The following is a 24,275-nucleotide window of genomic DNA, read 5'->3' on the forward strand; positions in this document are numbered from 1 at the left end:
TGTGTGTGTGTGTGTGTGTGTGGCCAGCTACAGCCCACCAGGGGGCGGGGCTGGCTGGCATGTGGTGCTGGGGGATTGAACCGCGGTCCCTGTGCTTTTGCTAAACTTGTTCTAAGTAGGTGCTTTAGACCACTGGGCCATCTCACCAGCCCCTTCAATAACTATTTAAAGGCTTATTTCATACTACTATTCTGAGCAATAGAAATTATTGTAGTACCTAACATAAAGTCTTTATTCTTATAGAAATTATGGTCTACTAAAGAAAGACAAAATAAACACAAAAACAAACAAGAAAATATCAAGATATATAATATAATGAAAACAAATTAATATAACCTTGTTGTTACTTTAATTTGAATATCTATGATATTCTTCTTCAAATGACACTCATTCTAATGAGTGAACATAAAAAGTACAGTCATGGGAGCATGGGGGTCAGGGAACATTTTCCAAACAGAACAGGTGGTGCAAAGATTCTGAGATGGTTAACAAATTGTGGTACTTTGAGAGCCTGAAAAAAAAGCTAATATGAGCTGTCCATGGTGACACATGCCTATAATCCCTGAGGCTGAGGCAGGAGGATCACAAATCATGGCTAGCTTGGACTACATAGTGAGTTCAAGGCCAATCTATACTATAAAGGAAGACCCTGTCTCAAAGTAACAAAAACAAAAGTAAGTCAATGTAGTTATCACAATGAACAGTGGTACAAATGGTATATACGGTTTTAGAAGGATAAATAGGATTCAATTCACTGTGAACCAGGATAAACAATCTAAACTCTAGTCAATGTGCAAAGGAAGTTTCTAAACAGTGTTTAATGATAAACAGACTATATATTTTAAGTGTTTATAAGAGGATACTACTAGCTTTCAAGTCAGAATGGACTGCAGGAAAAGAATTAAGTCACCAGAAAGACCAAGGTGGGACCAGAGAGGTAAGTCTTTCAGACCAAATTCCTAACTTTCCAGGAGGAGGAAGGCACTAAAGGTTAAGATATGATTTAGTCAACCAGGAGTATGAAATGAAGTTCCAAAGGACAGTGTTCGAAAGTTTCAGACAGCTAACTACACAAAGGTTCCTACAGATGGATGTTCCAGAAGAAGGCAGGAAAGCTCCACTCATCCTCTCTACCCACGTGTCTTTACCCACATGTCTCTCCATCTGTATCTTTTATAACATCCTTTAAAACCTGGTAACATCAAGCATTTCCTGGAGTTCCATGAGCTACTCAAGCAAATAAAGAGAAGGCTATAGAAATCACAACATACAGCTTGTCAATCAGAAACAAAACTGTGGCTTGTGAGGCATCTAAAGTCAGGGCCAGTGCAGTCTTGGGACTAAGTCCTTAACCTGTTGTTTCTGACACTAGCTCCAGATAGGTAACATCTGAATCGAATTGAACTGATTTAGAGGACACTCAGAGATTTCTGATGCAGCAGAACTGCTTGCTTGCCAGGAGAATCTTTCATACCGTAGGCCTATGGACAAGGCAGGCTTCATGCTGACTGGTATGACAGCAAAGAAACCCCTCTTCTACTACTCAGAGACTACTTAAACAGATTACTACACATCTATTCAATGGAATTATGGCATTAATATTTTTCCTTCTTTTTGTAGCCCTTGGAGATCAAACCCAGGGCCTCACAAACAGTAAACAAGGCCTTGCCCACTGATCTAAACCTCAGCTCTAAGCAACAATTTTTTTTTTTAAATGAGCAGAATATATTTATTGAGAGAAAGAAAGCTCCTGTCTGAGAAAGGGACAGGAGGGGGGCCCGAGCAGGTAGTTTCCCCCTCTAGGTAAAAATTTTTTAAAATTAAGAAAATTTCTAGTAGTTTAATATGAAATGATCTTTAAAATACATGAAAAAACCTGGGTGCAAAAAAAAGTACATATAGTATGTCATCGTTTGGACAAAAAAATGAAGACTAAGAATATATCTATATTGACACACACTTAAAGAGGCCCTCAAAGACAAATTTGCCTAGAAGAACAAGAACCAAACAGTAAAAACAGAGATGAAAAGGAGTTTTTACTTTATGAACGTATAGAGATTCTATGTTCAAAACATGTTATCACATAACATTCAGACTTCTAAAAAATACAGTGATAGAATCCAAAAAAGTCTGTAAAACATGGCCTGAGATGTAGAGAGGCAGGCTTTTATTTAGATGATGAAATTCTAAATCAGCAACTTAAAATCAAATAAAGGGGAAATTTTCTAAACTGTAATAAAATTATAAACTGTAACAAAATTAGTACTAAATACTTTAGAATACTGAAATTGTGGTTAATTAAAAATCAACAAATTAGAATCCTATTCAAATTGGAGAACAAAGCAACAAATAAAGTCATCATCTAAAACTATAAAATATGCTAAAACCATTTTTAGTTTCTGTCCTGTTTTGTTTATACTCTTTCAGTGGGGCTGCTAAATTATTCTACTTAAGTAGGAACAAGACTCCAATTATTAATTTTTAAAAATCAATTATGTCCACTATATTATTTTGAACAAGACAAAAGATTGGGCTATCCTTTTTTTTTTTTTTTTTTAAATGAAGTTTTACTGGCAAAGAACCCAATTCCCAAGCAGCCTGGTTAATCAGCTTAATACTGTGACCAAAAGAAATGTTCTTCATACAGAGGCAACACAGATATACTAATAGATAAATACTCTTACTTAATAAGACTACAGCACACAGCCCGTAGTGGTTCGTGGTCTTTCTTCCTTATATTACTGTTGACCAAACTATCTAGTTCATCTCGAGCAAACCGAAGCTGAACTTCTGTTACACTGTAGCTTGCAGACTCCCGAGCACAGTCTTCAATGTTATGAGCTTCATCTAAAATGACAACCTGTTCTTTCAGATTTATATCCATCTGTAAGATATAAGAATTTTCCTGTAAAACATCTGGCAAAGTGAATTTAACAGCAGTAGACAAGAGATTTAATTCAAAAGTTCACACTTTTAGGCCAATATTGTAAGCAGTACAATTACATAAGCAAATGATTATATAAGCAACTGATTCTATGCCTTAAATAAAGCTTCAGAGGCGCCTGGAGGAAAACCAAATATCAGTTTTACAGTGAAGAGTTTGCCATTTTTTAACCCTCAAAACATTTTACAAACTTATCAATGAAAATATGTCTTAAGAGAGCCTGGATCAAGGTATTACTGGTTACAGAGGATATAAAATCCCATGAAGGAGTTTCCAACATAAAACAGAGTAGCTAGCCTTTAAAAGTAAAATAACACAAGAGTCAAAATGACTCCCAAAACACTAATGTAGTAAAATATGTTTCCTTTCAGTCTGTCTCACAACCCTTCACTTTGAACACTGTTCTTCCTCAGCTCCTGCAAGATGTCACTAGAACTACTAATCTGTAAATCAAGGGACACCACTATTCTCCCACTTGGGTTAAGGCTCAGAACCTAGGCTTACAGTCACATAAAGCATTTTATCTCTTGCAGTGACAATGACTAGGGCAGGTTCAGGAATGGATGTGAGATCCAAGATAGGTCAACCAGAGTAATTGTGAGGGAATATGAGAATAAGGTTCTTTTTTCCAAATTAGCTAACTGCTTATGGCTCTCTTCATTCCCACAGGAAAGAGCTGAGCTGAGTATGGTGGCTGTAATCCCAGCACTCAGAGGCAGGAGGCAGGAGGATCACCATGAGTTTGAGGCCAGCCTGGGCTACATAGAAGTTCAAGGTCAGCCTGAACTACATAGCAAGGCTCTGCATCCAAAACCATACAAAACAAGAGCTCACTTGAGAAAAAGCCATCACAATGGGAAAACCAATTGTTTCTGGAGCTCTTTTTCTTTTATTTTTAAGTTGGGTTTGTATTACAAAGACGTGACTAATATAGGGAAATGTCACAAAGCAACTGTCACTGAGTCTCAGAAAATAGTAATACACAGAAAGCTAAAAACAACTAAGAAAGAACCATGCAAGAATAGAAAACAGACTGTGTTTATAGATTAGCACAAAAATGAGCACAGCATTTCAATAGAGATGTAATTAAAAGCAGAGATTCAGCAAAAAAACAACATCTCTTCTGGGGACTGTCTGATCATTTTCTAAGGGTTCATATTGAAAGTTTTATGAGAGAAAGCTCAAAAGGAAATCTAGGTCAGACTCTTGAATGTAAATTTAAGAAAGATGGACCTCACCCCAGAGGAAAGGGGATAACAACTGATTTTTTTAGGTAGGAAAAGAAGATAATGAGTAATATTAGGAAGACTGACTAGCATAGACATGTGCAATGGCCTGGAGGGAAGACACCTAGAGAAGAGGCAACCAGTAAGAGGTAGAATAAAAATAGTTGCAGATTAATATTAATTTTGAGTGAAAAGAAATAACAACCAATAAGAAATGCATCAGACCTGATGAATGGAAATGCAATGGCCTATACCAACTTACTTACTTTTTTTGGTACTAGGAATCACACTCAGGACCTTGTGCTTGCCAAGTAAGCTCTTAAGCCACTGAACTATCTCCCCAGCCCATCCACTTACTTGCTTTTTATGTCTCATGCTGCAATAACTGGATGTCTCTAAGAACCAGGCAAATAAATCTGAAGTTCATTTCTCAGAAACTCACAAACCCAAATTTTTTATTATTTATATACCCCCAAAGCAAGTTCTATAAAACATAGTTTTTTCAGAACCATTAAAACATAGTTTTAATTATGTCTTTAAATAATTGTTTTTTGACTATTCATGACAAGTAAGAATGACAGTTATGGTTATTTGAAGAAAATAATGTCTAGAGACATTTGATGGTCACAACCGTGAGGTTGCTACTGGTAATATGCTGGGATACTACTACACATCCCACAGCATACAAACCTTGGCCTACCTCAACAAAGAATCATCCAGCCCACAATGTCACTATTGCCAATGTTCAAAAACCCTGGTATACACCAGGCATAGTGATGTATGCCTATACTCCCAGCTCCCTGGAGGCTGAGGCAGGAAGATTACCACAAGTTCCAGGCCAGCCTAGGCTATATAACAGAGTTCAAGGCTAACTTGCATTAAAGTGAGACCCTGTCTTAAAAATACTAACCAAACAATCCTGGTACAATCCCACTTTAATCATGAGGTCCTTAAAACTGCTTATTACTTTGGAAATTAAAATGACTAGCTTAGGCCAGGGAGATAGTGCCACAATCTAAGCGCCTGCCTGGCAAGCACAAGGACCCGGGTTCAAACTCTGGTACCACATGCCATGCCAGCTCCAGGAACCCTGGGTGCACTGAGCCAGTCAGTGAAATCAGTTGTGATGGTGCATGCCTGTAATCCCAGCTCTGAGGAGACTAATACAGGAGGAGCTGACTTTGAGTCTGAGCTGCATAGCGAGGCCCTGTATCAGATAGACAGACAGACAGACCCACCCACCCACCAACCGACTGACCGACCACAAAATGACTAGCTTTAAATTCATATATATACCTTAAAGTATGTTTTCAGTATCCTAACATATTTACTATATATAAATTCAAAGCAAAAACCAAAGCCATTAAAACACTGAAAAGCTTTTACATTCATCATTTATACACCAATAAGTAGGAAAAAATTACTTTGATCTTCCCATATATACTTACACTTTCCCTTATTTGTGCATCTAAAAGATAGTTGTAGGGACAAAATACAATGTCCGCATCTTCTGTCAGCTCTCGAGCTGTATAATAGGGACACGCCTTTAGTTTTCTCCCCAAGCTAACAAGTTCTTCTATATCCCAGGCTTTGCACATCCCTTGGACAGTCCGGAAGGTGTGTTGGTCACTAATTTTATGAACTCCATGATAAAAATAACAGGATTTTCCCTAAAAAAATAAATATGTATAATGGAAATGGGAACCAATGCTAAACTAAAATGTTTTATATCAGAATTATAAGAATATGATTAAAGCCACATGGCTAAGATTTTACTAAGGAGACAGATTATGCCATATTTTCACAATCATAACTATTTTCTGTACGAGATGAGGTCTGTGGCCCTGCGTTCCAGACTCAAATATAGCTCCTGCCTCACTGTCCACAGACAGCTAGGAATACAGGTGCATACCATCACAGCTGGCTACAGTCACAACCATTTTAAAGAAACTGTATTAGTTTACTCTGAATCAGAGCTCCAGATTAATTAAACTCTAAACACCCTATATCAACTAGAAAAAAAAATATTTTAAAGCTATTTTTCTTGTGACTTTGTTTCGATTAAAATATTAGGCATAAAATATTTATGAAAGAAAACACAAAGCACTAGGAGCGGTGGTGGTGTCTTCATTACCCCAGCACTCGGGAGGCTGAGGCAAAACGACTGCCATGAGTTTGAGGCAGCCTAGGCTACCTACTGAGTCCAAGGCCAGCCTGAACTCATAATGAGACCCCATCTCAAAAAACAAAAATACACAAAGCTAAGATATCATTGGGTGCCTTTACACATAGGAACTACATGACTTCAGAACAGGAATAGAAGAGATTTTTCTCTGTAGCTTCATAAAAAGTAAAATTTCCCCAATACTTGACAATTATTAACAATCTAGCCACAATAAACATTTTTATAAAACTAGATTCACTTATTCTCCTTCATTTTATTAAAACCTGTATCAGAAAATCTTATATCACTAGTATTTTTTTCTCTACCATTCACATAAGTACTTCAAACAAATGTACCAAGTTGATGAGCTAGTTTCCTTATTAGTAGGCAATTATACCATTAAAAGTTTCTACTTTATAAATAGTCCTGGAATGAACTGCCTTATGTTCAGTTCTAAACATTTCTTAGTATTGTACATTTTTTGAAATGACATTATGGGACTAGAGCCTGAAGAATTTTTAAGTTTCTTGAAACCATTCCTAAATCATCCCCCAGAAGGTATGTATCATGTTAATTACCCATATCTACATCTTTGTTAACTCTTTCTCTTTTCTTTGTTTACTTAAAGGTGAAAAATAGAATCTTATTTTGATTTGTTGTTCTTTGTTTGTCTGGGTGTTTTTGGTAGCAGAAATCAAATCCAGGGCCTCTGTACCACTGCACTACACCCCAGGCAGTGTATTTCTGTATAGTTTTCACCAAATTTAACAATTTATAGGAGTTTAACAGTAATTTGTTTCTTCTTTTGTGTTCTCTACTCATGTCCTCCACTATTATTGAAAGTAAAAATTACTATGCGCATTTTTTAAAATGCCCAAACCCCCGTCCTAGCAAAAATGCCTCAAGGAATACTTTAAAATGTGTAAAATTAATATAAATGCACACTTTTAGTAAAAGTATAAACTTTTTTTAGTGTAATCTTCTAATAGCAGAAGTACAGTCAATTTGTAAAAAAAAAAAAAAACTGTCAAAAATTTAACCATTAATGTTAACATACAGTGTATGGACACTGTGCTTCTTAATAGCTAAACTGGAAATAGGGCATGGCAGGGTACACCTGTAATACCTGGACGCAGGAGCAGCACCACACATTTAAGGTCAGCCGGAGGTACACAGTTCAAGGCTAACCCACACTGCACAGCCAGCCAAAGACAAGAAAATAAAAACTAGAACTAAATCTAATGTCAACCAACCACAGAATATACATTAAATGGATTAATTCACACAAAAGCTATCATTCTTAAAAATGAGTTACATTTGTCTATTTGTTGATATATTAGGTTTTCTAAAAAGTATGTTAATGTGTTTTATGGTTTTTGCTCTATTAGTCTGGTTGCTAATCTATATGTATGATAATTAACTTTGTAAGGAGTTATAAATAAATGAATCTGATGCTGGTAAAAAAAAAAAAAACAAGGGGGTGAGGGCAAGGGGAAAAAAGAATTGAGATGTGTTATGTACATGTATCAACTCTCCACAATGAATGTAATCACTATCTACTACAAACATGTACTAATAAAAATGTTTTAAAATAACAAAGAATGCTGAGAAAAATGATTACTGAATAATGTATATAGTGTGCTTAAGTTCATGTGAGTTCAAAAGAATAAATATGCACGTATTATAGCAAATGCAGTTTCTACATGTTCTGAAAAAATGCACATAAAACTTTATGGTAGTTTCCTTGAAACAGCTGGCTCAGGGGACAGGAGCAGCTCCAAAGCAGTTCTTATTTCATTTAATGTTTGTCTATAATTTTGATTCTTTTAATGATGTACGTGTATTATTTTCCTTTTTCAAGTGCCCCTTAGCACTAAATGGTGAAATGAGACATTTTTACTTTCAAAATTCCATGTATTAATAAAAACATGATTTTGAAGTAAAAATTTTTTCCTGGCTTATCTTTAATAAGTACAAAAAATTATACGTATGGATGTGTGTATGGATATGTGTATGTGTGTATATATATATAAAATCTCCTTTTATCTATCATTTACTTATCTAAGTGCTACTCTTTTTCAAATCTACTGCTTTTTTTTTTCTATCTTTCATCTTCTCCCATACTCTAATTCTTTTTTTTTCCTTTCCTAGTGTCATCAAAATAGTAGTAAGAGTTACAAACTTGGGTTCTAGTTCCTCCTTCCTTGCTAATCACGTGTCTGACTGGACATCACGATCCATTTTTCTCATGTAACTAAGCATCAAAAGAGTAGCTGAACCAATAGCCTTTTAAATTTCCTTCTGACTCACTGGCTACACCATCTCTAACATTCCTTCCAGCTCTAAATTGTGATTCTCAGGTCCACAGATAGGTGGAAACATGCCAATTACCTTTTATATGGAGTCTGATACAGACTAATAATATGAGGCTTACCTTTTTTTTTTGCTTCAAGCATTTCCCATACAATTCTGAAAGTTCATCTTTGTACAAAATGATCCCTAAGATGCCTTCAGAATCTATGATTGTGAACTGCTAAGTCTCATTCTAATAAAGAACAGATACTCTGCATCTAAAGTACTTTTTTTTTTAAGGGAGCCGGGGAGATGGTTCAGTGGAATAAGTGCTCCTCTGGCAAGCGCAAGGGCCTGAGTTCAATCCCCGGTTTCACCAAAAAAATAAATAAATAAATAAATAAATAAATAAATAAATAAAGTACTTTTTAAAAACTTGTCATTTCTTTTTTTTTTTTTTTTTCTTTTGTGGAACCGGGGATTGAACTCAGGCCCTTTCACTTGCCAGGGAAGCACTTATTCCACTGAGCCATCTCCCCGGCCCCTGTCATTTCTAACTATAGTTAAAATTATTTTTCCTTAATTGAAACACAAATTAACTTCTAACAGAAAGTGCATGCTTTTCTAGTATGAGAGCACTTTAGTAAAAGAGTGAACAAAAGCACATGTGCCTTCAGATCAAGCCAAAAAATCTGAACATTTACACTTTAAGGGCATTTAGAATGACAGCCTTGTGCAGACTGATAGCAAAACCAGAAAAGCTCATCCATTTTAGCTGTGTAACACAAGCCTGAGGGGAGCCTGTCAATTGCTGCGTTATCACACTCAAACTCTTTTCACTCAAACTGTCAGTTATCTATTTATCATTTCGCTTTAGTGAGTCAGCCATGGTAAACAGAGACACCTATGGTGACTTTGTAATTGGCCTTCATTACAATACCAAATTACTCTGAGGGACTGGGAACAAGAAAAAGAATGGTTCAAGTATGCCCACGAGGCAAGCAGTCTGAGGCAGAATTGGAATTAGGACAAAGCAATCCACAAGCAGGTAGTTTCAATCATTTGTGTCACTAACACAAATTCTTGTTCACTTTAGGACAAATGAAAGACCAAAGAATAACTCTAAATATTGAAGTCTATTGTGCTTCTTTTTATTTTCACATGATCCAAATTTATGAGAATAAAATAATCAAAAATATAACTAGCATTCTAGGATTCTAGAAAACTATAAGGCTATCTGCCTTCACTATACCACCTTAAACTTTTAGTTGCTTTTACCAATGAATCTTTTATCAACATATGTATTTTTTAGATTTGTAATTTCCTCAATAACAAGTAAAGAAGATTAAAATATAATGACAATGCCAGCAAATCTTTCATAAAGTATACAGCTAAAAAACAATTCAAGCATTTGAGGAATTCAGTAAATCATTTCTTTTGAAAAGAAATCTACCTAAGCATGAAATTTGTTTTACCATGAAGAGCTATTTCTTTTTTTCAGCATTTAATTTTCAATATTCTCACCTCTCCTTTAAAAGAACTTTTAAAATATATACAGTAAAAAGATTTCACAGCTTCTCAGAAAGAACTACATGGAAATAAATATGACTAGAACTTCAACAATGGTTTCGATTAGGTAATTCTGTATTTTCTGCCTAGCTCTGAACAAGTCACTCAGACTTTACCAATACAGCACCTTACAAATTTCACTTTATAATTTCATAATGTTTGAATATCTATTAAAGTGTATTTTGAATATAATATCCCTAAAGCTTGAACAAATTTTCATTTCATTAAAGCACTAAGAAACAAAAGCATAATATAATTTATTCATGTTGTATGGTAGGAAGTAATATATCAATAAGATGAAACTCTAGGGGTTATAGCTCACAATCTTTTGTATAGAATCAACTGATAAAATACTAATCAGAGATAAAACTTTCAAAATATATTAAATATCACTAGTCACTTCATATATCGGCTTACTGATGATTTCTGAGTATACTTTCATATTTGCAACTTCAATTATAAGGTAAACTAGTTATACAGAAACAAACTCAAAATAATACCATCCCCCAAAATATTTTAAAATCATAATTTTTGGCTAGAAAGACTATTGTGTTTCTGGCTTACCTAAGTTCATAAGCTCCCTGGAAAAGTTCAAAACCATCCAAGAGTTAATAATCTAACTTGTAAAATAGAATTTTGTACTAATTAGAATTTTGAGGTGGGACAAACATATTTCACTTTCAATTAAAAACAATTTAAAAATTTGCTCAGACTGCCCAATTTTCTTTTGAAGTTTTTAAATATGTAAAATTTCTTAATGAGTTTTAAACAGACAAAATAGTTTCGTATGACATAATCGACATGACTTTTTTGGTAAAGAGATTTAAAAAAATATTCAAGTAACAGCTGACAACAAAGAAAATTAATTTTAAGGAACTAAAGATTGACAAGCTTTAGGACCTAAGCCTATAATTTGAAAATTAAATAAAGATTTTTCTTATGGCAAAATTATTTTTCAAAAAATATCAATATCAGCAATTATTTTCTCTGAAGTTATATAACAGTATAAATTACAGGTAAAACATATCTTAAGCAATTTGAATCTTTTGGGCCTATTTTTCCTGTAACACAAAATAATTTTACTCACGTTTTTTCCATCCAGCAAGTCCATGCACTTTTCATTTCTGTTGAAGTTACCAACTACTTCAGGATGGACACAAGTATGATCCCTGCTGGAAAGAATAGTCATTGGGACCCCTGAGTATGCTGTCTTTCGGAGCTCTCTAGTAATCTGAGCAATCTGCTTGTGTGTGCGTGTTCCAAAATATATTTTGGGCCTCTTGAATTTCCCCCCATGATCCTTCTTAATGGTATTTGAAGACTCTTGATTGTTTCCTTGTTTAGTAGAACAACAGCACCTAGAACAGTGGCCAGGGGGCTGTAACAAAAGAAAGAAAAGATACTATCTGGACTACCATAGAAAGTGTTACCAAACTTTTAATGGAAATCACAACTTATAAGGAATGAATTACCTCTGTCAAAGAGAAACTTTCATGATAGTACACTATATAAAACTTTCCATTAAAGAAAAATTTTCATTTCAAAGTTGCCTTCTTTCTCTCTTTTACAAGTTATAAATGAGCCAGGTATGATGCACACTTTTAATCTTGGCTATCTAAGAGGCTAAGGCAGGAGGATTGCAGGTTCAAGGCCAGTCTGGGCAATTTAAGCAGACTGCCTCAAAATGAAAAATAAAAGAGTTGTGAGTATAGTTCAGGCAGAGACCCTGAACTATGGGCTCAATCCCCAGTACTGTAAAGAAAAAAAAGGTTATAAATGATGTTTCCATACTTGAATTCTTTCTAATATACTATTCTACCTTGATAATTCCAAAGTGTTTCAAGTGCATTTTAACCCTTCTTATAAAATTATTAAGACAAAGTAATTACGACTTTTGCCCAGGTTTCATGGGAACTTGTGACATAGCTTAGAGTTGGCTCCTTGTTTAAATATTCTGTATTAATATATTAAAAAAAATTTAAACAATAGTTTACAAAAAATAAAAATATAGGGGCCGGGGAGATGACTCAGTAGAATAAGCGCTTCCCTGACCAGCACAAGGGCCTGAGTTCAATCCCTGGTTCTGCAAAGAAAAAAAAAGAAACAATAAAAATATAAAATTAAATTTCAAATATCACGAACAAAATGAACAAAGAAATTTCTCCTTTTGCAGAGGTATGAAAATGATGCAAAATATTAACATTTAACATGAAAGCAGACTGCCTGTAATGGAAAAATATATCTGAAATCTAATTATCTTTCCACAGACAGGAAACCAGATAAAATTATTATCCAGGATACCTTTTCCTAGTTTATTTGTAATTCAGTTTTACAACTTAAATAGTTATATAAATGTCTCCTTAAATACACCATATGAAGAATAAGAAATACAGTCAAATAACTGCCATGTTTATCTTATTTCCAAATTGACAAAACAAAAAAATTTTAATTATTATAGAACTCACAGATTCCTAATAATTACTCTTCAAGGCCTCAAGTAGAATAGCACACCAAATGAAACAAAATTAAGCCTTACTTAAGTAAAATACTGTGAAGTGAGCACTGCTGAGAGAAAAAGATAAAAACAACACACTAAGCTAAAAGAATCTTCACTGGAGAATTTCAGTTTAATAGAACAATTTACTAAAATGTTTTAAGTTTTTTAAAAAATTATAATCAGTTAAGATTAGCCTTCATAAACAAATGCTAATTCATAGTATGTTACACCACAATACTGAGGATCAAGCTCTTTTACCCTCAACTCAGTGGAAAACCAAGCTCAAATTACTCCCAGTCTCGCTCAACCTTGTCCGCCATTAAATATTACAATACATGATAGAATGGATGTAAATGTGACCCTTCTGGAGCTGTCACTCACTGGGATAAAAGGTTCACTGATGTGCCAAATAAACAGTCAGTCAAAGTAGATAAAGTTACAGCCATGCTGGAATTGTTACATTCCCCTCTCAGGTTGCCAGTAACAGCAGATATTATTACAGAGTGCTGCCACATTAAATAGCCAGTTCCAAATATCCTGCCTTCTATATCGAATAATTACTTATTCACTGAAAGGATAAAAAGAAGAGTTATGAATGGAGCTCTTGTCAACAGTGAGGCAGGAAACAGCTGACATGTGGTTTATGTTACATATGTTGCAATATCCAACAACTTATGGTCACAGAGAAAGTGGAATGCAAATTATATCATGATACTTTGACAGTTCTTTTTGGTCTTTACAATCATCACGTTAATTAATTAACACACATGATGACTGAGGTAACTCTAGGGAGCAGAATTAGTTTACTTTTTCCTATCAAATTTTTTACTCAATTTTATTTCTCTTCCTTCTGATACTTCCTCTTTTCCCTTCCTTCTGATAAATTCACTTGAATATATGGATGGATAGTAGGGCCCAATACATTGTGGAATTTTTATTTTATTTTTTTGTTTTATGGATGTGTTAGACCCAAAGATAAAAGCCATTTAAAAAATGATTATATCCCAAGGCTTGGAAAACTTAGTTTTTGATATAATACCTTTTAACATTAATTCTATAATTTATCATCTTTTAATTCCTTACCACCCAAATTCAGATGATATAGAAATATACACAATAAACCCCAAGACAAATAATTTACTGAATAACTTACATATACACATGTAAACATTATCTTTCACATATTTTTTCCAAATAAAGAGGGATGATACTACAAAGTTTATTACTTTTTAGTTTGTGTTCAAACTTTATTTTTTTAAATCTTTTGAGACAGGGTTTCACTGTGTATTTTTATAATTCAGAAAATTATAAACCATGTCCATTTTATTTTTATTTTTTTGGCAGAACCAGGGATTGAACTCAAGTCCTTGCGCTTGCCAGGGAAGCTCTTATTCCACTGAGCCATCTCCCCGGCCCACACCATGTCCATTTTATATTAAATGTATTTTTGTAGCTTTAACTGACTTGAATTATACCTTTTAGGAATTCAAGGTAGACTTCTAAAAAAATGGTTTCAATCAGTAATTAGATAAGTAGAACATAAGACAGAAATTAAGAAAGTTGAATCTTTTTCCTTTGCATTATTAAAGATGAATTATTTCTTCAGAAGTGATGTTTTATTTAAGTTTCCATTTAAAGGATTTGCTACACTTATATTTTGAGATGGAAAAACTGAACATGGCATTAAAACTGAGGCTTCAAATGAAACATTTATTGACTAACAAAACAGAATAGCTTATAACAGAATCAGTAATTTTCAATGCTATCAGAAAGAGAAAGAATTCCTGGTGATAGCAATGACCCGAGGTTGGAATATTCCCCTACACCTGATAAGTTAACATTTTATAGTCTTTCTGTGAAATTCTTCGTGACCTAAAAGTCTTAATTAGGTAAATAAAACTAAATAGTTTTATACCTCTTATTTCTCCTAACAAGTAATCAGGTTTAGTGTGTGTGTGTGTGTGTTTAGGTTTATCTTTCAAAAGCATGTTTTCCTTTTTCTCTTTAAATTTAGATTTTATTAAGAGATAGATAAATTTAAAGTTTTTTTCCTTCAAGAAAACCAAACAGAGCAACTACAAAAATGTAATATTTAAAGAGAAACGTGAAGGACACATCTGGATGTGACAGCTGTTAATATTTCCATATGCAGAACTTGATCGTTCAAACTATCTTTCAAATTTATAATATCCAAAACTAGAAGGTTAGCAACCAAGGACTTCTAGAAAATTTTCTGTCCATTTAAAAACCCTTATTTCCTCTCTTGTCCTATTACTAAATACATATCACCCACATTCTTTGAAAGGAAGGACTAGAATAACTGATCTTGAAAGAAATATCAATATCAATTGCTTACAATATCAATTGCTAAATTTCTTGACTTTTCCAAACCTTCATGACACACTCCCCCCAAAATAGAATACCTATATCTTGAAAAAGAAAGTGATTAAATATTTTTAGAAATTAAAAATGATAAGGAAATAGAAACTAATTGGATTACCAGAGTAGTTACTATGACAATGTGTATGAGGACAGCTCTTAAAAGGAGACAGTCAATTGATTTTTAGAAACAGACATAAAAGGGTATATTTAATATAAAAATAATAAAGTATAAAAGACTATTTATATGAAATAAAGAGAATAGGTATATGAAACAGTAACATCTTTTATAACTTTCCTCATGTACATGTATTCCCTTTCCAACCACACTGCAAATTCCTTAATAACAGAAACTTCTCTTATATTTTTTAATATGACTCATTCATTCACTTACCATGGTATTTTTTATGTAACTATAACTTTGTTTTTAACTGGTGGTCTAAGACCAAAAGTTCCTAAACCAACTGCTAATCACATTTTTAAAATCTGATAGATGCTTAAATGATATCCTAATATGAAGTACTTTAAATTTCAAAAAAGTATTTCAAAACCAAAAAATTAGCTTTTTAAAGAAAAAGTACAGGACAAATCATTATTTGCAGTAAAAAAGAAATTACCATATGCTAATATTTGAGCCACTTTAGTTGTATGTGACAAACACATCTGGATGTGTTCATTACCAATAATAACTACCATTTATTAAGATTAATCCTGAGCAAAGTATTCTGCACATATTATCTCATTTTATTCATCCATTCATTTAAGAAATATTAGAACCCCTGATATACCAAGCCCAGCAGAAAAACTATAACAGGGGTCACCTCATCTCACAAAGTACTTCTCTCTTTAATTGTTCTACAAAGCACAGTTTGGAAGTTTATTAATACTAGTTTCACTCATGAATCAAGAAATTGTTTGAAGTTAGTTCTAAGTATATTACTTTCTGGGTGCAATTACAAAATTATAGTTTTGTAAGAGTAAACTATAAACTCAATTCATAAATTAATACTGATTGATATTTAAGAATCTTTTCTAACAAGATTCATGTAATGTTCCATAGGGAAAAACAATAACTTTCAATTACAAGACTTATAGCAAGAGCCAGCAGAATACTTTCATAAAGGGTCAAGAAGTAAATATTTTAGGTTTTGCAGGCTATTTGGTCACTGTTCTTATGCAAGAAAATATCCTTTATGACCCAAATGTAGGGAAGGATTTATTCAGATGCTAACTCAAAAGCACAAACACTGAAAGCACAACCTCATTTAATATGTAAAACTTCTACTTAAAAAGATAACTGCCTTTTAAAAAAGGATAAAAAAGACTGATAGATGGTATTTGAAATAATAACAAAATGAGAATCAGTATCTGTAATGCATAAAAGATTCCAATAAATCCATTTTTAAAAAATAAATTCAATAAATAGTTAAGAACAGGCAAATCACAAGACAAAAGCTGAAAGGCCAAGAAATATCTAAAAAGATATGTAACTAATGGTCAACCTCATTAGTAATTAGGAAAATGCAAATTACAACCATAATTTCCATTTCACATCCATTTCAGATTAGATGTTGGAGAGGCTAGGAAAGAACCTATAAACAGCTAATACAAGTATAAACTGCAACATGCGCTTTGGAAAACAAATTAATAATCTAGTAAAATCAAAGAAAAATTTCCTACATCTAGAATGTCACTGTTAGGTACACATGGTAGAGAAACCTTTGCCCACTAAAACAGACACATGAGAAATATGAACTGCTCTACTGTTTTAGTACTAAAGAAAACATGTTAAGTATATCAGCAGAAGAGTGGATAATGAAGGTTTTTCAGCCCATGGAAATACATGTACATACCGTACATGAAAAAACATGAGGCACAATTACTTTTTTTCTTTAAGTTGGTACCAGGAATCAAACCTTGCACCGAGCGCTGTGCCACTGTGTTATATCCTTGACCAGAATTACATGTATTAACATAAAATAACAACGTTAAGCAAGTTATGACTTAAATATAATTCTCATAAAATTCCAAATAGATGGTAGGAATAAAAACATAAAACTGGTTAAGTAGAGAAGTAGGAATCACCACAATGAATATATTCCTTGGAGCTCCAGATTGTGGTGACAATACACCTGCAAAATGCTTTAACGTCACAAAAGAAACAGCGTGGCAAATACTGCTTTCTCTTCTGAGGCTTAAAGCCCAGAACAACTTTTGTATTAATTGTTCCTTACCAATACTTCTCAACCTAATTTATTAGGAAATAGTCCTTACATTAGTATCCATGAGTTTGCAATCAGCCGGAAACTACAACACAATTTTGCATGACTGTTTGTTGTTTTTGTCTGTGGTACTAGGATTGAAGCCAATGTTAAGTAAATACTTAAATACTGAACAACATCCCCAGCCCTTTTAACTTTTTTATTTTGAGCCAAAGTTTCATGAAGTATCCAAGGCTGCCTCAAACTTGCTATCCTTCTGCCTCAGCCTTCTGGGTAGTTGGGATTATAGGATGACTTTTTTCATCCATTTTGAGTAAATGAATCATCAGTATCATCTGGTCCTCAAAGGGGGCTGCAACTAATTGAATGAGGGCTTTATTATGTAATTTATATTGGATTTCATAATGGGCATCAAATGAAATCATCATTGCCTTTTTTCTAAGATTAAAAAAAAAAAAGACTGAGAGCCGCACTGAGTCTATACAGAAATAAAGTAACAGTCAAAGAAGATAATTTCATAAAGGTCTGTCCACTGCTTTTAAATTCATCTGTATTTTAATGTTTATCAACTACCTAATATTAACATAAAGCTAAAATACTTGCCTCATTCACAATGTGAACTCTACAGACAGAGAAAGTAATCTAAAACAATTCTTCAAGTTGCTACAAAGTACACAGTAATTTGTGAAGAAACTAAATTCATGTAAAAGCTGTAACAAGATCACTTTAATCTAGCTAGGTGAAAAAGCAAAATTTTGTCCTTTTTATTTCAAAAGCTTTGCACATGGAAAGCTAGTACTGAAGTGCCAATGTGCACTGAATTATACTACAACCTTGGGTTTATTGTTAACTTTATCAGCCACTTGCTGTTGTCCAAGCCACCTAAACAGGTACCGAATGCCTGTTTTGCAAAATCTCACATAAGCACACACTCCAAGTAAGATAGCGAAATTGACATTACTATACCTTTTCAAGTATTCTTTTTTGAAAAATTCAAACAGTAGTAGTACTTTACTGCCAGTTTCATGATTAAACTGCACAAAGCAGCTGTTTATCCACTCGCAGCAACCAGCAGGTGAACCTGATTCAATATTTATCACAGGCTTTCACAGATCACTGCTAACCAAGCAAACGTTTTAATTAAGCTGGAACTTGCTTCAAAGAGCTCATTCAAGATGTCAATCAGCAAGTAAGGGATCAGATACAGTGTCAGGTGAGAGTGTGTAATACAAATCCACAACTTTCTTCATCCCATCGCTGTAAATTAGCCTGCTCTGAAGTTCAGACTCTGATTGTGACAGACTGCCAGTCTCCTGGAATGTGTAACTGAAGTCACTCAAATTCTATTGTGACGGTTGTAAGCAATATGTTAAACTGCAATGGGCTAGCACATTAAGACAGATCCTTTTCACGGTTGTTTTTTGATACCATAAGTGTTTGTTACCCTACTCTCCACTTACTGTTTACTTTCTTGCCTAGTGTAAATGGGAATTCCTTAACAGTTGCCGTTTCTGAAAAGTCTGGTTCAGTAGAATTAATCAACAAAGATCCAAAGTGGGATAATTTTTACTTAAATTTATATTAGGCCAATCTTATATAATAAGAATTAGTCTAACAAATATATCACAAAGATGAGTGACCTGCTTTAAATTAAAATTCTCCTGTGCAATATAGCACTTTCTATAGATATGACCAGAGCAAATGAGTCTCAAAGTGGTGACGAGTCACATGGACCAACATCATGATAAATACCTGGGGTGTTTAAAAAAATAATAGACAAATAAAGGCTCAAAGGAGAAAACTGGGAGAGAGAAGGAAAGCTATACTTTACAGAGAAATGCCAACTAAAATATGTAAGTAAAATACTAAATTTTTATAACCATTTTAAAACTCTCCTGTAGTAACTGATGCAGATAAACTATGTAAATGACTATTAAAATCAGAGTGAAAAGTTGTAAGACAATAGAAGATTCACAAAATCTTAAAGTAACATCTCACAGATTATTCATTAATTACGAAAGGAAAATGTACCTTCACAATGGAGAAACATGGGTAGTCACCACATTCAAGTGGTGAAACTTAGAAAACCTGGCACCACATGTCCCGATGCGATATAATAAAAAAGCTTACGTGCCCATCTTATCATTAAGTCCCAACAATCAGTATTACGGGCATAGATTAGTGGCAGAGTACCTGCCTAGTATATGCAATGCCCCAGCTTTGATGCTCATCATTAAAATTTTAAAAATCCAAACCAAGAAATTATGACTCAAAAGGAACTCAGGAACACACCAACTGTGCTAATGATGTGCATGTGTTATTTAGATGGTGAAAATTAATCCACTTGTACATTAGAGACTTATTTTAAATCCAAACCCGTGGGACTGAAGATAATTTTTTATTTTCTCCTTTATGGTTTTGGGTGTTTTTGTCTTCAAACACGGTTACACTATGCAGTTCAGGCTGACCCTGAACGCACTTCGTAGCCTAGGCTGGCCTCCAATTTGCAGCATGCCTCCTGCCTCAGCCTCCTGAGTGCTGGGATTGCAGGCATGCACCACTATACCTGGCCTTGATTTTGTTATTTTTCAAATTTTCTCCAATGAACTTTTTAAGAAGTTAGAAAATATTATCCTATCAAATAATTTTTCCACATATTGACAATGAAATAAACAAAACCTATACAAAATAGTCTTGCTTCCGTCATGAGTTCTAAAAAATAGATGCAATCATCAACATATAAGTCATTAACACACACACAAAAAAAAAAAAAAAAGTCAAGGGGGTCAGGGAGATAGCTTAGCAGGCATAAATGCCTGGCTGACAAGTACAAGGTCCTGAGATCAATCCCTGGTAATGTAATAAAAAAAAAAAAAAGGCACTAACACAGTGCTACCCAAGAGAAGTTTCTCCAGTGATGAAATGTTCCATATCTACACTATTCAATACACTTGCTATTAGCCACAGTGAGCTCCTGAGCACCTGAAATGTGATTAGGGCAATTAAGAAAGCGAATTTTAATTTTAAACTGAAATAAATAGTCACAGTTGTCATTCGGTCTGGCTTTTCTGCAACAAGCACAAGCCATGGATACAAATGTGAAATAGGTCAGAAGAGATGTACCTGGAGGTCCAGGCCTTATCTGTTAGAATTATGAACTGATAAGAGGTTCATGCCTTCAAAACAGCAAGAATGCAAGTGTTTGCCTGTCATGAGTTTACACTTACATGTGCCAACTAAATTAGCACATGCCAGCAGACACTCTGTCCTCAGCGACTTTAATTCCTGTAAGCCCTATCTCCACAGCTGTAAAACTCTTTCAAGGGCAATAATCACTAAAAAGTGATGTTTCAACATCATTACAGACTTGTTCTGGTGGGTTTTTTGTTTGTTTTTGCAGTACCAGGGATTGAATACAGGACCTTGTGCTTGCCAGGCAGGAGCTTATTCCACTGAACTATATTCCTGCCTTTTAGTGGGCTTTTGTTTTTTGGTGTTTTGTTTGTTTGGGTGGTTTGGTTTTATTTTCATTTATTTGGAGGTTTTTTTTTTTGTTTTTGTTTTGAGACAGGGTGCTACAGAGCCCGGGCTAGCCTCCAACTCATAACGCTCCTACCTTGGTTTCTCAGTCACAAATGACTTTAGCAAATTCATCAATGAATGTCCTCATTGTTTTATGATCAGCAGATGCTTCATGACCACATTGAGTTTGCTAAATATTCAGTTTCTTTCCATTTTCAGTGCATCATGCTAGATCTCTGGTTCCTTCACAATCCGCATACCATTTAGTGGCACGTGATCACTGTGATACTAACAGAGCCACTCTCTCAACAGTTGGGCAAGACCGTTTAGCCTCATGCAGTATTTCTCTACTTTTCATTAGCTCCCATTTGTCACTTTCAGCACAGATCCTCCGTGTTTCATCCTTTCATTTCTCTGGGTATTATATAACAGGTCATTTCAAAAGCATACCCTTCTGTAAGACATTTCACACACTGCTGCTAGCTTCTCCAACAGCCCAACTTTCTGTGCTGTCCCTAAACATAAATGCTTCCTCCTTTCCTGATCATTGTTGCTCACGGGGGTATTTGCAGGCCTTCCGTGATGTTTTCGATAATATCATTATACCACAGAACAGAGAGTAAACATAAAAACACAGTGAGTACTAGTACACATAGGCTTGGTACTGTCGGGCATCAGGAGGAGTCTCACATAGGCACGTGCAACCTGCACCCACACCACTTTTTGACCATCTGTGGCCATGCTTGTCGACGAGGATCTGGACATGCATGGAAAACATTTACTCAGCTGAAAGGGGCCTAGGAGATTTATTCTCCCTTGAAGTCACTGAATAAACTGCGTTGTGCACCTGCACTTTGACTATGACCCACCACATAAGACTAACTGTATTTTCTATTTTTTTCTATAATTCTACAATTTTGAGCACTTAATTTTTAAAGGTTAAACAATAAACAGAGTAAGTCTACTCACCAGATAATTGGTCAGTTGACAAACTAGATTTCTAAAGTAAAGCCACCTTTGTCTACCCGATAGGTATGAGGGAAAAGATTTCTATACAACAACTATAGGTTCTATCATCACTAAATTTATACTTATGCCACTGAATTGCTATACAGATTTCATTAAATGTATTTATAAATCGAGACTAATTATTACTTTATCTCAAATATTCCCCAAGTTCCCTCAACATGATAAAGAAAATTAGCAATTTTTGAGATGGACTCTATCTCTGGATCACCATAGATCACTAATGTTTTCTATCAGCTTTCAAAATAATCATAATTATTGTTCCTGAAGTGAGCTCACTCAAGCAGTTATTCATTCAGCCAATCATTTCGCCCTTAGGTAAATCTGCAGCTAAGGCAAGAGATTTGCACTAATGTCTGGCCTGAGATTAGAACAGAAAAGGTTTTTCAAATATATTTCAGATTTTGTGAGCCATATGGCAACTGTCAAAGCTAATCAACTCGACTCTTAAAGAACAAAAGTGTCATCCATGGGTAATATCTAAATAAATGTAAGCTGTTCCTCAAAACAGAAAGTGTTTATAGAATAGGTAGCCATAGTTCACTAACTATCACATAGAAAAAACTGCATCAAAAAGGTACAAAAAAAAAAAGGTACAGATCAGAGGCTTGCCTTGAACTCAGAGTTCCTCCTGCCTCAGCCTCCCAAGTGCTGGGATTATAGGAATTTGAGTAATTATACTGAAAGGGGAAAATAAACTACAGACAGATTAAGAGCTTACATACAAAACACTAATCTTTAAAAATACATCAAAAGGGCTGGAGATATAGCTCTGTGGCACAGCGCCTGCCTGGCAAGCACAAGGTCCTGAGTTTAATTCATGGTACCAAAATAAAGGGTAAAAATATATTTGTGATACAAAAGATTATACATAAAAGAATACATTGATAAATTCAAGTACATTTAAAACTGAAATTTCTGGCCAGGCAAGTGCTGAAATTACAGATATGGTGGTGCATATCTGTAATTTCAGCACTTGGGAAGCTAAGGCAGAAGAATCGCTGTAAGTTCAAGATCAGCCTCATCTACATAGTAAACCCAAGGCCAGCCTGAACTACACAGCAAAACCCTATCTTGTAAGTAAATAAATAAAATTTAAAAAAAATTTTTCTGAGCCACAAGAACAAAAGACTTTAACAGTTGATTTTAGTGATACACACCTGTGGTCAGACCACTGAGGAGGCTGAGGCAAAAGGATCAGAAGTTCAAGCTCAGTTTGGGCATCTGAGAAACTTAGTAAGACCCTGTCTCAAAATTAAAAAAAACAAAAACAAAACACAAATACAAAAAACATAAGAGGGCCAGAGATATAGTTTAGTACAGTAGTCCTGGATTCAATCCCCAGTAACACCCCACCAAAAAAAAAAAGTACAGCCCAGGGATGGTAGCTCATGTCTATAATCTCAGCACTCTGGGAAACTCAGGCAGAAAGATCACAAATTCAAGCCCAGCCTGGGAAACTTAAAAGACCCTGTCTCAAAATAAAAAAATGATAAAGGCAGGGAACGTAGCTTAGTGAAAACTCTCAATTCAATCCCAACTTAAAAAAAAAAAAAGTTAAAAGTTAAATATAAAAAGCCTTTACTGGGGCTGGTGAGATGGCTCAGTGGTCTAAAGCACTTACTTAGAACAAGCTTAGCAAAGCACAGGTACCGCGGTTCAATCCCCAGCACCACATGCCAGCCAGCCCCGCCCCCTGGTGGGCTGAGCTGGCCACACACACACACACACACACACACACACATAAATAAATAAATATTTTTTTTAAAAAAGCCTTTACTGAAAAAAGTTAATTTTTTTAAAAAAAAGTGTTTACTAGTTGAGTGTGGTGGCACATACCTGCAATCACTTGGGAGGCTGAGGCAGGAGGATCACCACAAGTTCAAGGCCAGCCTGGACTGCACAGTCAATTCAAAGTGGCCTGTACTACACAGTGAGACCAAGTCTTTAAAATAAGTATTTTTCAGGCCAGCGAGATTGCTTAGTGGACTAAGTGCCTGCTTTGGCAAGTGCAGGGACCAGGGTTTGATTCCCAATCTGGCATGCCATGCCAGCCCTGCCCTGGGTGCACTGAGCCGGTGACTGAATCTGGGTGGTGGCACATGCCTATAATCCCAGTGCTGGGGAGGCTGAAAACAGGAGGATCACTACAAGTCCAAGCTGCACAGTGAGACCCTGTACCAAATAGACAAAATGAAAAACAAAAATGTATTTTTCATTTTATTCTACTAAGTTGAGAGCCTAAATATATGGACATTTATTACCTCATGTATTAACAGATTAAGCAAAAGACAACTATTAACGCTAGAAAAAATAAATCCTGGTGTGGAAAAAGAACTGTAATCAATTGTCAATGATATTGATGAATTATAATAATATAAACATCAAATATTGTGAGTTCAATCCCCAATTACGCAAAAAAAAAAAAAAAAAA

General features: G+C 34.7%; 1 protein-coding gene across 3 annotated transcripts in view; it reads right to left on the reverse strand.

The window, feature by feature from the left end:
• Brip1 (BRCA1 interacting protein C-terminal helicase 1) overlaps positions 1-24,275 on the reverse strand; it is a 135,536-nt gene that overhangs the window by 84,127 nt on the left and 27,134 nt on the right. For all 3 annotated transcript variants that reach the window (XM_023703164.1, XM_023703162.1, XM_023703163.1), the window contains exons 7-9: positions 11,283-11,573; positions 5,619-5,840; positions 2,685-2,884 (exon numbers count right to left, since the gene is read on the reverse strand). In XM_023703164.1, the coding sequence (XP_023558932.1) occupies positions 2,685-2,884; positions 5,619-5,840; positions 11,283-11,573 (713 nt within the window). The remainder of the gene's footprint in view (positions 1-2,684; positions 2,885-5,618; positions 5,841-11,282; positions 11,574-24,275) is intronic.

This window comes from Octodon degus, unplaced genomic scaffold (genome assembly GCF_000260255.1).
Source record: "Octodon degus isolate 3935 unplaced genomic scaffold, OctDeg1.0 scaffold00164, whole genome shotgun sequence".
In the NCBI taxonomy this organism is placed as follows: Eukaryota; Metazoa; Chordata; class Mammalia; order Rodentia; family Octodontidae; genus Octodon; species Octodon degus.